This window comes from Cajanus cajan, chromosome 8 (genome assembly GCF_000230855.2).
Source record: "Cajanus cajan strain Asha chromosome 8, NIPB_CcT2T_4, whole genome shotgun sequence".
In the NCBI taxonomy this organism is placed as follows: Eukaryota; Viridiplantae; Streptophyta; class Magnoliopsida; order Fabales; family Fabaceae; genus Cajanus; species Cajanus cajan.
The window spans coordinates 27,037,771-27,052,645 of NC_138524.1; the positions used below are offsets into that span (position 1 = coordinate 27,037,771).

At 28.6% G+C, this 14,875-nt stretch overlaps 1 protein-coding gene and 1 non-coding gene across 2 annotated transcripts; both read right to left on the bottom strand.

Moving 5' to 3' along the window:
* Window positions 1-8,080: 8,080 nt before the first annotated feature.
* On the bottom strand, window positions 8,081-10,469 carry LOC109811749 (uncharacterized). The gene is made up of 2 exons (XM_020375569.3): window positions 9,559-10,469; window positions 8,081-9,357 (listed from the first exon to the last, which is right to left on the bottom strand). The coding sequence occupies exons 1-2, from the start codon at window positions 9,795-9,797 to the stop codon at window positions 8,970-8,972; spliced, it is 627 nt and encodes a 208-aa protein (XP_020231158.2). The 5' UTR covers window positions 9,798-10,469; the 3' UTR covers window positions 8,081-8,969.
* Window positions 10,470-12,036: 1,567 nt separating this feature from the next.
* Window positions 12,037-12,108, bottom strand: LOC145951022 (small nucleolar RNA snoR60). The gene has a single exon (XR_014428848.1). It is a non-coding gene; the product is annotated as a small nucleolar RNA snoR60 (small nucleolar RNA).
* Window positions 12,109-14,875: the final 2,767 nt, after the last annotated feature.

Here is a 14,875-nt window from a genome sequence, read left to right on the forward strand (position 1 = left end):
GTTTGCTTCCCAAGCAGATACGTCCCTTAGCTTGCTTTTAAAGATGTAAAAGCAAACGTCTTTGTTAGCCTCAACACCTTTTTCTTTCAAATTAGAAAAATTAGGAATAATACCAATTCTTTTCAATCCAGCCACCTTGTCATAAATATCCTCATTTAAAGTAATGGTTACACCATTAACTTCAGACACTAAAACACAATCATCATCCTTATGCAAATTGCAGAAAAGACACAAACGAGGTCTGGATAGTAAAGTCCATTCAAATTCATAAATTTATCTAGACCTTAAGCAGATAACAAACTCTAAAAATTAAAACCTTCTGTTCTCAGCCAAGAGGGGTAGAATACCTTTGGTGGAATGAGGTCTTTGCAAGAAAATGACTCGTTGAAATTTTCCACTTGAGTCTCGGTTGAGAACCAGCGATGTGGAGAGTCTTCCTCGGATTCAGCCAGAGAAGGTTCCCTTCTCTTCCTCCTTGTAGAGGATTCTCCTTAAGTTGGTTTGGAAGGTTGTGGGTAATCTCGGTTCGCTATATGCTTTACTCTTTTGTCTCTTCCAAGATCTTCCATTGTAGATTGAAGAGCACACAAGAGAGGGGTTTCAATTTTCTTTGAGAAGGTAATTAGGGTTTGAGAGTGAGAATGTGAGAGAAAAGGTTTGGAGGTGAAAGGTTACAACTCTAGAGGGTTATTGGAAGTTAAAAGGTTCATAAATGAGGGGTTTTTAAGTAGTTACGTCATAGTTAGTCAATTATCAACTATCGTAATCAATTATCTAGACAAGGAATGATGTATTTTTGGTTCCAGGGTATAGGGTAATCGATTACTATATGTGGTAATCGATTATCAGCATATAACAGAGTAAGCCTTTTGTCACCAGGGTAATCGATTAACATGATGAAGCAAAACCAATATCACCTATTTTCTTAATAGTAATCAGTTAACCCGTGTGGTAATTGATTATTACAAAGAAAAAGTTATTTTCTAGTGTAATAGTGTGATCCTAAGTATGAACAATCAAATCTCTTGCATATTTCAATCAAACATATATGGTTTGCATACAAGATTCACATAATTATCACATACACAAGTATATATATTGAGATTAAGCAAGATTATACTCACTAATGATACCAAGATTTGTTCTAAGCTTGTAAAATCTTTCCTTTGGTAGTGGCTATGTAAATATGTTAGCTAATTGATTTTCCGAATCAATAAACTCAATATTACAATCACCTTTTAACATATGATCTCTTATAGAATGATGTCGAACTTTAATATGCTTTGTCCTTGAATGCATAATCGGATTCTTTGAGATGTTGATAGCACTTGTATTGTCACATTTCAGTGGAATATGATCTAGCTTCAATCCAAAGTCTTGAAGTTGATGTTTGATCCCTATTGATTCTGCACAACAACTTCAAGTTTCTATATATTCAGCTTTAGCTATAGAAAGTGCTAGACAAGCCTATTTCTTGCTATGCCAAGATACAAGACACTCTCCAAATATATGACTTGTATCGATAGTGCTTTTTCTATCTAACTTGCAACCTACAAAGTGAGAGTCAGAAAATCCAATTAAGGAAGGAGATGTACCTTTAGGATACCACAATCCTAAGTTGAGACACTACAAAAATAAATCAGGATTATCTACAGAATTCTTTCGTAGATAAGCATGAAAATTCGTAGGTAACTGTCAATTATCTACGAAAAAAATCCCTAGGTAATAAGGTTGTAGATAATGTTACCTACGAAAAATTTTTCGTAGATAACGTTACCTACGAAAAATTTCCCGTAGATAACCCACGAAAGTTGTTATCTACGGATTTTTCCATAGATAACCTTTGGAAAATTTTTGTTTAATTTTAATAAATTTATTAATGTAACAACCTTCATCTTTGGCCTCTCAAGGATGCTATTTCATGACACTTCACTTTTCAACATGCTTTGTCCTTACTGCACATTTTCTGGGAAACTTCCCAGAAGGTCACCCATCCCTTTATTACTCCAAGTCAAACACGCTTATCTGTGGAGTTTTGATGAAATAAGCTACCGAAAAGAAAATGCATGTTATTAGTATAAGTAGTACAAACTAATTCATTTAAGTTATCCTCAACTATGCAATCTCATACTTATACTATTTTTGGATCCCTCTCATTTTGGTATGTCCAGGCCGCTATAAAAATATATATAATAATTATATTACCAATAATAATAATTATATTATATTTAATTAATCTTTATTCATATATATACATATACTTACTTGTATAATTAACAATCTACTTATTTTTATTTAAAATTAATATTATGATACAATTTAAATTATTTATTATAAATTTAAAAGTTTAAATAATAATTTATATATTTTAAAATGATAAGGGCTATAATAACATCGGTGTAACTTTTACTAAGTATTACACCGCTCAATAACTTTATATTAAATGTGAATTTTGTAAATTCAACCTTTAGATTAAAAGTTCATATCACTTTATATGTTATATCGAATTTTGTTAAAATTGAACAACAACTTGAAGGTAATTAAAGTGTTCATATTTTAATATATTTTGAAATGTATATATTACGTCAATTTTGTTTTACAAGAATGAAATATCAAATCATCTTGAATTAATATAAAATTTTGTATATATGAGCTAAGAGTAAAAAAACTTTCAATCTAACGGTTGAATTTATAAAATTCACATTTAATATAAAGTCATTGAGCTGTGTAATACTTAGCAAAAGTTACACTGGTGTTATTATAACCCTTCTCTTTTAAAATATTATTTTTATAAATTAAATTTTAACATTTTAAATAAATTATTAATTAACTTAATATATTTATTCATCTTAAATCTAAGATATAGAATTCAAAAAATGTATTTATTCTTTAATTATCTACCATTGATAAAATACTAATTTAAAATCTTATTTAATTATATCATAATATTTTCATATCAAATTTAACGTTACTTACGAAAAATTTCGTAGGTAACGTTACCTACGAAATTTTTTGTAGATAACATTATCTACGGAATTTTCTATTGATAACGTTACCTTCTCTTAAAATATTATTTTTATAAATTAAATTTTAATATTTTAAATAAATTATTAATTAACTTAATATATTTATTCATCTTAAATCTAAAATATAAAACTTAAAAAATTTATTTATTCTTGTTTTATTTTCTAATTATCAACCATTAATAAAATACTAATTTAAAATATTATCTAATTATATCATAATATTTTTATATCAAATTTAACGTTACTTTCAAAAAATTTCGTAGGTAACATTACTTACGGAAAATAACGTTACCTACGAAATTTTCCGTAAGTAACGTTACCTACGGAATTTTCCTAGATAACGTTACATTCTCTTTTAAAATATTATTTTTATAAATTAAATTTTAACATTTTAAATAAATTATTAATTAATTTATTATATTTATTCATCTTAAATCTAAGATATAAAATTAAAAAAATGTATTTATTCTTGTTTTATTTTCTAATTATCAATATAAAATACTAATTCAAAATCTTATCCAATTATATCATAATATTTTCATATCAAATTTAACGTTATCTATGGATTTTTTCGTAGGTAACGTTACCTACGAAATTTTTCGTAGGTAAAGTTACCTATAGAATTTTTCATAGATAACGTTACTTTCTCGTTTAAAATAATATTTTTATAAATTAAGTTTTAACATTTTAAATAAATTATTAATTAACTTAATAAATTTTAACATTTTAAATAAATTTCATAGGTAATATTTCGTAGATAACTAAATATTATCTACGAAAAAAATTCCGTAGGTAATATTCCGTAGATAATAATAGTTTTTCTTGTAGTGAGAGTTCCCTTAAGATACTTCATAATCGTTTTCATAGCTTTCAAGTGTGATTCCTTAGGAGTAGATTGGAATCTAGCACATAAGATGACTCAAATTTCAAAATTCCTTGACCAAAACCTACCAAGATATCTAAAACTCAACCTTTACTCAATTTGATTTAACAAATAATAGTATATTACAAGGTTTATTACCAAAGTATCATAATATCAAAGTTAATGCAGTGAAACATTCACTTGTAATCAAGGTTGATTTTATATTACCAAATTCTTAATCAGTTTCAATTACAAGAATAATATCCAAAGTATATACAGCATGCAATTGAAATATCATATCTCACAAATATTTGAATTCTTTAATCAAGAAATTATCAAGATTCTTAAAGAGATATGGGTAAGAAGATTAAAAACACAAATTTATACTAGTTCAGTCATCCACTTGTCCTACATCTAGTTTTCTCTAATTTAGCACCCCATTAAATAAGAGATCATTCACACAATATTACAAGAATTAAAACAAACATCAATCTTGACACCACAAGATTGAAAACACCCAAAATTTCTGTACCCCATAAAAATTACTTGAGAAATACCACTCAAGATTTCAAAATCTCTCGTTGAGACACCCTATCCCAAGAGATACACCATTCAAAAATGAAAACACAAGTTTAAAGATTAGAAAGATATCACCTAATTTTATGTAGATATTGATCTTTCACAATTGAATACACTTCTTGAATTTCTTTCTTTAAGAGCTCATGTTCTATCTTTGTACTTCTTGGTTTTTCAGAAAAATCCTTTGATCAGCCTTGATTCTGGTTTTTGAAAGTAATCTGTTTTTTTCTTCTAATGTTCTTTTTCCAAAAGATTTTCTAATTTTTTTCTTTTAATTTCATAAAAGACAATTATTTAAAGTACAAGACATCATTTAGTTATAAAGAGTAATAACAGAGGTAATTTATTAACTGATATGGTAATCTGTTACCAGCTCTTTAAAATTAAACCAGGAACTTAAAACTACTAGGGAAATCAATAACGAGATATGGTAATCGATTATCCCGAGCTTTTTAAGACCCAAAATTGAGTTTCATTTTGTGGTAATCGATTATCTTGTGTGGTAATTGATTATCCTGATAAAAACTTTGATTCTTTAGTCTTGTTTCAAGCATGAGAGTCTGTTTTAATCTATTACCAACTTTGGTAATCTGTTACCTCAGAAAGCATTTGAAAATCATTTTTTAGTAACAGACTTGGTAATCTATTAACATAGAGGGACATTTGAATATCCTTTTCTAGTAACAAACTTGGTAATCTATTACCCTAAATGGTAATTGATTAACAATGTTACCTTGAAAACTCTTGTTTGAATCAAGTCATATTTCTATGTTTAAACACTCGGTAGTAAATTATCTTTTCATGATAATCTATTACTTTATGTTTATACATGGAAATACTAAAAAATCAAATTCTTGGTTTCTTAAAAAACTTGATTAGTTCTTGAATTAAGCCTTAATCATCATCATCAAACATAAACAAACACACACAAGCCTATATCTATTACAATCAATACAATATCCTTTTGTATATGTTTAAGCGACATCTATATAATACATATCATCAAAAATAAAACAATCTTGAGGATTCTTCAATATGTCTCATCATCTCCATCATCTCAATAATATGGGATGGTTTACCCTTAGGTGTTTGATCTTAAGAATGTTTTGAGGTATCTATATTATTGCTAAAGAAGGAAAAATCATGAGAAGGGACTATTGGGAATAAGTTACGATATGAGATAATTGTTAACAACTTGAAGTGTTTTGGTGATAGCAATACCTAAGCATTTAATGTGTGATAGTGATACAATTGCTAGATTAGTTAAGTTATTGATTTAAACTCTTAGTGACATTGATCTTTTAGTGTCTATGATCAAGGTGTTAACATATGATTAAACAATCTCATAATGATTATTTTTAAAGGTGTATCGAGTGATGTTGTGTAATCATTGTACTACTTAATGTTGATATCTGGTTGTAATATATGTGTGAGTATGTCATTGATATGATATATTATGAGCTATGTATGAATTGATTGACATGCTTTGACATTGATATAATTGATGTGTATGGATCTTGAGGGTCATATGATGAGAAGTCTAAGCAAGGCTTAGCTATGATATAATATGATAAGATGCGTGATTTGTTATGGTACGAGATCATGTGAAATGTTATGCATAGAGTCTATTTGACATGCATCATTTGGATAAAAGTGTTTTTTTAAGGTACGATATGAAATACACTAACAGGGAAGGTCCTTTGTATAAAAGCTTGGGAACCAACCTTGGGGATAACTTGGTTTGGAAGTCTCAATCCTACTCTTGCGTGCATGGGATGTATCTTGCATTGCTTAGTTATCCCAACCAAACCTTGATAGTATGTCCTTCTAGCGAGAGTGCAGAGAGGGTGTGACCCGACATGTACTCCTAGCAAGAAATAACCTTAGTCTTGGTTCAACCATTTCACCAAACACCTTTAGGCAACACTAAAACCAAAAAAATGAACTAATGACACTTTTCATCATCCCCAAAACAACAACACAAACATTTATATTCAACTAATACAAAATACAAACAATTAGCAAAATGTGATATAATGTGAAAATGTTTTAGCAATACATAAGATTTGTTGGAGGTATTGTGACAAAATTCAATTAGGGAGACATATATGATCATCTATCATGATTTTAGGTGTTTTATAGTTGGGATCTCCTCATCCACATGTTTAGAATGGAGTACCTATGAGCGACTATGAAACCCTAATTTGACTTGATTGGATATTCAAACTAGTTGAATGGGAACAATGGATACCCATAGTGTGTTGATTCATTATTTATTCCTAGATTATCTATCCAAGATTGAGTTTAAGGCTTACCTGTCTATGGAATTCTTGAAAAAAAAAATTGTTTGAGTTAAGAAGTTGAATTATGATTTTGTACTTTCTTATGAGAATGTGATGTTATGATTGAGTTGTATGTATGATTGATGTAACATTGAGAATTGTGGTTATGAGTCTATGAGTTTTTGTAGTTCCTGTAGGAAATCTCTAGTTTATAGAGAAAAGTGAAGATTGATGTTAATTGCATGAATATGTGAAATTAATGTTGAATTTGGGTAATTGATGACTTAACTGTGTAGTAGTAAGTTGTAATTTGACATCTTATCAATTGAATTGGATTGAAGGAGTTAAGGAATATAAGACGCCAAGTTTTGTAAAATTATTAAAAGGATAGTTTGATTAATTAGAAGGGTTTTATAAAATATTTTAGAGACTTTTAATAATTATGAGCGTTTTCAATAAATGTTTATGAAATTGTTTTGTATAATATTTATTGGAGATATATGTGTTTTTATGATATTTTATTTTAATAAGTATTTCTAGAAAAATATGTGTTTTATTATAATTATTTTATGTATTTTATTTATAATTGGGTTGGGATAAATATGTTTATTATATGATTTTATTAATTGCTTTATTTTATTATGTTGAGGGAAGGAAAATAGAACTATGATTAAATGTTTTAACTGATTGGGTTAAGAGATGGGATAAGTTTTTTTTTTTTTTAAAAAAGAAGAAGGTTATGTTAGTTTCCTTTCTCACTACTTCTCATGTTTATGCTTTACACTCTAAAGAACTCAGAGCCAAAAACTCAAGCAGATCATCTCGGAGATCCACACCTTTCGCCTAACATTCATCAAGGTACATGAGAGTGAGTAATCTCGATCTTAGTGTGGATAATTGTTAGGTAGTGAGATTGATCATAATTCTCCTTTATGTTGTATGTGTTGTAATAGGGGAAATCCAATTTGTATCTATTGCTTAAATTTTGTTTTCTATATAATTCTTCATTGCTCTAATTCATGTCAAAACCCTAAAGAAATGAATTTTTCATGATTGTATGAGAAGTTGGTGAGTAAGTAATTATGTGTGTTATATGTGGTGTTTGAATTATATATATATATATATATGTATATTATATAATTAATTAATTTCATGTAATTTAAATTGTTTGAGAATCTTTGAATATCTATATGAATCCCTTGTTATAGAGCAAAGTGAAGATTGATGTTAATTGCATAAATGTATGAATTTAAGTAGCTAATGGCATAATATAGAGTAGTATTAGGTTTTGATCTAATTTTTTTACCGATTGGATATGGAGAAGAGAGTTTGGGTGAGTTATGCCTTGTTCTAACAATTTTGGTATGAATACACCTTGATATTTATGTGATTTCCCAATGTGTGATTAATAAAATTGAGTTATGATTATTGGGTTAGAAAGTATACATTTGAGGCAACAATTTAAATTCAAGAATCACATAAAAATATTAAGGAATGACCAAGTTATGCATATATTGTAAGCCTTTCGAACAAACTTAAATGACAAAATTTGGTTTTGAAAGCTACATGAAAGTTGTAGCCCATGTTAGGTTTCAAATTCCGTTGAAATCACTTAAATAATGAGGTCTAGAATTCGAGTTATGATTAAATTAGTGAGATGTATTCTCACTCTTTATTGTTGTGTTGTCTTTCTTACTTAGGCTGAACGTCACTTACAAGTGTAAATCAGGTAAATGAGTTTCAACCAATGGGAGACGAAACTTAAGCTTCAATTTTATGGAATTGTTGTGATGTGTCAATAGAGTTTAGAAGACTAGCTAATTTATTTTCCTTTTGTTTATGGCGACTTATGAGAACCTTGGTTTTGTTTTAAAGTTTGTTTTACATGCAAAGTCTTTAGCTTTTAGATTTTCTTTTGAGAACCTGTAGAGGCGATTTTGATATGAAAACATACTTATTTCAGAATTCATTTTATTATTGAAATACTTGAGTTTATATAGTAAAGTACAAGACGTGAACCCATTTATCTTATGCACGAGATTTTATCTTACAAAGCTTCTTATTTTATTAAAATGTTTTGGGATACAAGGATACATGACCCGTGCTCATACAATTAATTAAGTATACACTAATGAATCAATGCAACAATTAATTGTTTATCTATGATATATTATTACTTTAAGTCGATAATATGGAAAATTGGTGTTGTGTAGAATGCTATTAATTTTCATTGTCATACAAGAACCATATCTCATTCAGTCTATTGAACAACTCGAAAGGGGCATTGTATTGTGCCATTGTGTAACTTTTGGGAACTTTAGAAGACCACTTAGTGCCAGCAATACTAGCATTCAAGGCAGCAACTTGCTCTGCAATGTTAGAATCTGTGACAAATCCACCAAACTGTCTAACTACTGCATATTTAGTATTCCATCTTTGAATAGAGACATCATCTGCTGTAGGTGGATTTGCTTGGTTCTCTTTGGAAACATAGAAGCTCACAACAATTGAGGACTTTCCACCGTTAACTGATACTTCACTTGCCACAGGTGCTGTCATCTTTATTTGCTTCTTCTCCTTGTTGTTACCTAAAATATAACTAAATAGCCTATGAAAAAACAAAAATGATTAATCATGATTATACCAAAGCTAAATTGGACTATATAATTTCACTTGGTTTTAGGATCTCTTGGATTAATTCTCTTCTAAACTTTTTTTTTATTTTTCAAATTACTCTTTAAAACAATTTTACACTATTTAGTAATTAATTTTTCATCCGAAAATATATTAAAAAAAGAATAAAGTATACCTCACAAAGCCTAATCTTGTAGCATTAACAAAAGAAGTGTCTTGAGGGTTGTTTGAAATCCACACAGGTGAATTATAACGACGGATTTCGTAGTCCTTCTCCACTTGTATGACATCATAGGTTGGACACTCATAACGTTTGCATGAGTCAGAAATTATACCTTCAACACCCAATAATGAAACTAAGAGGAGGCTCAAGAGAACTGAGAATTGAATTGTGCAAGTACTAACCATGGTCATAGTTGCTGAATGGTAGTATAGAGCAAAGAGGCAAACCAATTAATTTATATAATGTCTGTTCTTCGATGCCCAATAAAATGAATTTAATATCCACTCTAAAAGTGAACACATTTACGAATTATCAAAATCAATATAATTGAACTAGATCTCCATTTTACATTATTGTACAAGTTTTTTTTTCCTTCTTTTTTTGTACAATTACCATAAAAAAAGTTAATACGCATATTAAAGATAACACTCCTTCCGTACGTGCTGATTATTATTATTTTTTTTTCCTTTTGGGGGCATTAAGTAGAGGAAAATTTTTTATTTTTCTGAGAATCTAACATTGACTCCTTCCATGCTATTTTTTTTTTCCTTTGGGGGCATTTAGTAAAGAATCGAAAAAGAATTTTATTTTTTTCAAGAATCTATCGAGAATGTTAGAGGTGTATTGGATTAGTTTTTATTTTTTTAACAATCAAATATTGAGAGTGTTAAAAGTATATTGGATTGACAAATAATTTTAAAAGAATATTTTATTATCAAAAAATCTTGTAATATTTAATTAATATTTTTTTTAATATAAAAAATATCATGTCGTATATTTAATTAAGATAATTAAGATTTCTTTTAAGAGTATATCAAAATTTGATAGTGTTCAATTAAGGTAATCACTATTTTTTTTAAGAGTACGCTAAAATTTGGTGGTATTTAACTCACTTAAAAAAAGTTTGTTGATACTAAAAAAACATAAAGATTTCAAATGGATTATTTTTATGGATGGATGGGACTTTGCGATGTTTTTTTAGTAGAATTTATATATAATTTAATCATATAATAATCTAACAAAAAACGTTGAGATTTCGCATTTTTTTTCCTTATTTAATTCTCTTGTCTTTTTCTTGTTTTTTTTGCTTCTCTCTCTCTTTCCTCACTCTCTTTGTCATATCTCTCTTTCTCGTCTCTCTCCTTCCCATCTCATATTTTATGTCTCTCTATCTCTATCTCATATTCTCTTTCATTTTTTGTTAATCTCTCTCATTTTTTTGTTTTCTTTATTTTATTTCTTATCTTTTTTTCTTATCTATCAATATTGATGTATAATTTATCAATATATTTTTTTAGTTATAAAATACTTTAAATTACTTATGAATAACAAAATATTATATTTTGCTAAAAATTTTAAATTATTGAAATTAAAAAATTCAATAAAAATTAATATTTGATATCAATTCTTTAAATATATTAAAAATATAATTTGACAATTATTCTACAAGTTAATGAATATCGTAAATTTAGTTTGAATGAGAAAATATAAATGTATAGAGGGTTGTATATAGAGAAATGTTACTGAAGTGGATATAGAACTAGGATCAATTGTAAGATTGAAAAATTTATTGATTTTACTTTCTTTATTCAAACCTTTTCATTTATGTTATTTTTAATTAATTATAAATATTTTTAGAAATCCACATTATCCTTTGAAATTTAATAAAATCCTTTAAAATCTTATAAATTCTTAAGATACAAATTCATTAATTAAAATTCATATTACAAAATATTGATTAAAAATTTCTTTTAAAAAGAATCTTAAAAGTCATTACATTCCTATAAATTTTTTTGAAAAAAATATTAAAAGTCATCAAATTCATAAGAAGAAAAAGTCTTATAAAATCTCAATCTAATACACATCCTTTAATTTCTCGCGTTTGATTTGTTATTTGAAAAATAACATTCCTAAAAACATTGTTTCCTACGAATCATTTTTGTATAGATTTCTCACAAAACTATTCAAAAATATTCTCAGAGGTGTAAAACTTGCTTTCTTGAAGAAAAAATAAAATTATAATAATATAATAAAAATATAAAATTTTAATAATATAATAAAAATGTGGTGTTACGTTTATCATATATTTTTGTGACAATGAATTACATAAATCAACGAGTGGCAAACAAGATTGTGTATTATCATATTCTCAATTTTAAGTATCTTACACTTCAAACCAAAATACTATCTCTAGTGGAAAAGTTTTTGCTATACCCAAGTCATCTCTTACGGGATAAGCATGATTTTTTTTTCTCTATAAAAAGGAGATAACACTATTAAATATGAATTTCTAGCAATCAAATCAGCAGGTGCCACATATAGTTCAATGAAATGCAAACCTCTAAACTTAGGAGCAATATTCTTATAAGAATCAAAACATAATCCGTACAAGTCTTCTTTTTTGGTTGAGAGAAGGAAAATAAATTGGTGTGAATCACAAACTCGTGTCAACGTCATCCATGATGTCTTGAAGAGGAGTTTGAGTAACTAATCATTATACTAATTAATATTGATAACTAGTTGTGGTATGTGAATATGTTATAGATATGATTGTGAGATATGTTTGAGTTGTAGTGATGTGATTCTTTATGCAATGGATTGCTAATATATTAATTGATATATTTGAATTGATAATTTCTATATTGAGATCGATTGACAATGAAATGATATTATAAGACATGTGATATAAGAATTAATGAGATCATACGAGATGCTATGCATAGAGTCTATTTGACATGCATCATATACATAAAAGTATAAGGGTATGATATGGAATACACTGTTAAGGAAGGTCTCTTGTGTAAAAACTTGGGAGCCAACCTTAGGGATAACTTGGTTTGGAAGTCTAAGTCTCGTCCATTGTGTGCATGGGATGTATCTTACATAACTCATCTATTCTGATCAGACCTTGGTAGTATATCTTCCTAGTGAGAGTGCATTGGGTGTGACTTGACATATACTCCTAGGTTACTCAACGTGTATTGCTAGTGGTAATACATAAGTGTGATATGTGATTTTTTGTTTGTTAAGTCAAACGAAGCAATTCCCAGCAAAGTTTTGAATGAGACAAATATAATACATATTGTTATTTCTAACATGTGTGTTAGTGTTTCAAAAAAACCATAAGTACAGGCAAGCTGAAGAACAAAGCATGTGCTACTTGTTATACTAGAACCAATAAAGGAAGAAAACCTTCAAGCATCAGACGGAAAAGTCAAACGAAGCCAAGTCTAATACAAGAAGGAAATGATCAAGCTTCAGATGAAGCGCATTCATGAACGAGAAGAAGTCCTAATAGACCACAGACGAAACTTCCTCAAGTACCAGACGAAGATAAGTCAAGGCAAAACACAACAATAAAGGAAGAAAAAGAAGAAAAGCAAGCGCAAAAGTAAAAGTATGCATGTGTCAGAAAAAGAACATTACTTTTTAAGATAAAGACAACGCTTCTGCAGCTACGATGACCGAAAAAGGACAAAAAGTTCCTAGGTCTCAGTTAATTTCAGAAACTACAGCTAACAAAACGTAAAAGATTTCACGCAATGTCTATCAACAGGGAGCAACATTTAATGCAAGATCTAATGCATTAAATGAAAGATTGAACTAGTCATGAATGACTACATTATGCTTCAACGGACACTTGCAACGGGAAAATTTTACAGAGACTATATATATGTCATGACTTCAAACCTGGAAAGGTTGGCGAAGAGAGTGATTCCAAGCCCAAAAAGCAACAAAACCAGAGACAGAGCAAACATAGTCAAATGTACAATATTGTATTGTATTATATCTCTGTAGACTAAGGAGTTCTAAGTGTAACTTAGGAACATAAACCTTAGTGAGTGTAGTAAACCTTTGTATCCTCTCTATGAGAGAAAACACTACACCAAAATTAGGTTTTTGTGACAATTAACTTATTCTTTAGCGGCCATATAAATGACCATTATTCTTTTTTACCAGCATTTAAATAATGGCTGGTGTATCCGGTGTCGCTAATACTATTAGGGCTGGGCAAAATTAACTAAACTTAACTAAAACTATTAAATAACTGAATTATTTTAAACTAAAAAACTAAAACTATTTAAAATAAAACTATTTTTTAATTCAGTTTTAAAAAACTGAACTTATTTAAGTTACAGTTTGGTTAACTGTAAATAACTACACATTAAAAAAATAAAAGCACGCAGGCACGGTCACGACGCTTGGCTCTCGTACGCGAATCCGGAATCCCTAACTCACACGTCACACCAGCCACCGCACCGCAAGGTAAATGCGAAAATGCAATCTTCCCTTTGTGCGAAAATGCTCATTCGTAAGTATTCTAACACCTTTCTTTCTCTAAGTAAAAACATGGGTCATGCAGTTTCGTTTTTATTTTCCTTCACTCACCTTCTCTATGTGTGAAAAGCTTCTTATCTTCATCTGGGTGTTGAATTTTTATTTGAGGGTGTTCTGCACTTCTATTGTTGTGAAGTGTGTTTATTTTCTGCGAAAATTGATTTAGAAAACAGTTGTTGAAACGAAGAAGTGAGAAGAGGATCAAACATACTGTTAATTTGTTGTTCTTGGTGATTGACGGTGGATTTCAGATTTTCCCCCCTTGACTTGCATTTTACAATTATTTCTTCCTAATAATGCAACAAAAATGAGAGACAAACCATCATATTTTGTACAAGATGCATTGATCATAGTCTGGAAGGGTTATTCATTTGGATGATTGAAGATATGCTTGATAAGTTTTATTTTATGATACAACTTATATTTGAAGATGTATTAATTTTTTGATTTTGTTGTTCATGGGAGAACCTACATATTTGAACATACAACTTATAGTTTTATGTTTTTTTTTTGTTTATGAGAAACCTATATAATTTTAGCTTGATTTCCATTTAATGACTCTCAAGACAAATGCTTCACAAATTACAGTTTTTTTTTTGTCTATGAGAAACCTATATAATTTAGTGAGTTAGTGCAAAGATTAAGTTCTGCGATATTGGTGAGAAAAACATATATAGTTTTAAATTTAACTATATATGTTTTTCTTTTTGTGAAAAGTGGTGATTTAACTTCCGCCTAGTCTGATTGTATCTACTAGAAATTTTGTTTTAGTAGTTTTCTATTGCCAATGATCTTTATTTATTCTCTCCGGTGCTCTTCCTTTTTACAATTAGTGCCATTGTTTTTTTGCCAAAAAAATTGAGGCTTCTTCAACATAAGCAGCTGATCACAGTTAATGTTCTGAAATTGTTGTTTGCACGGAAGTTCCATA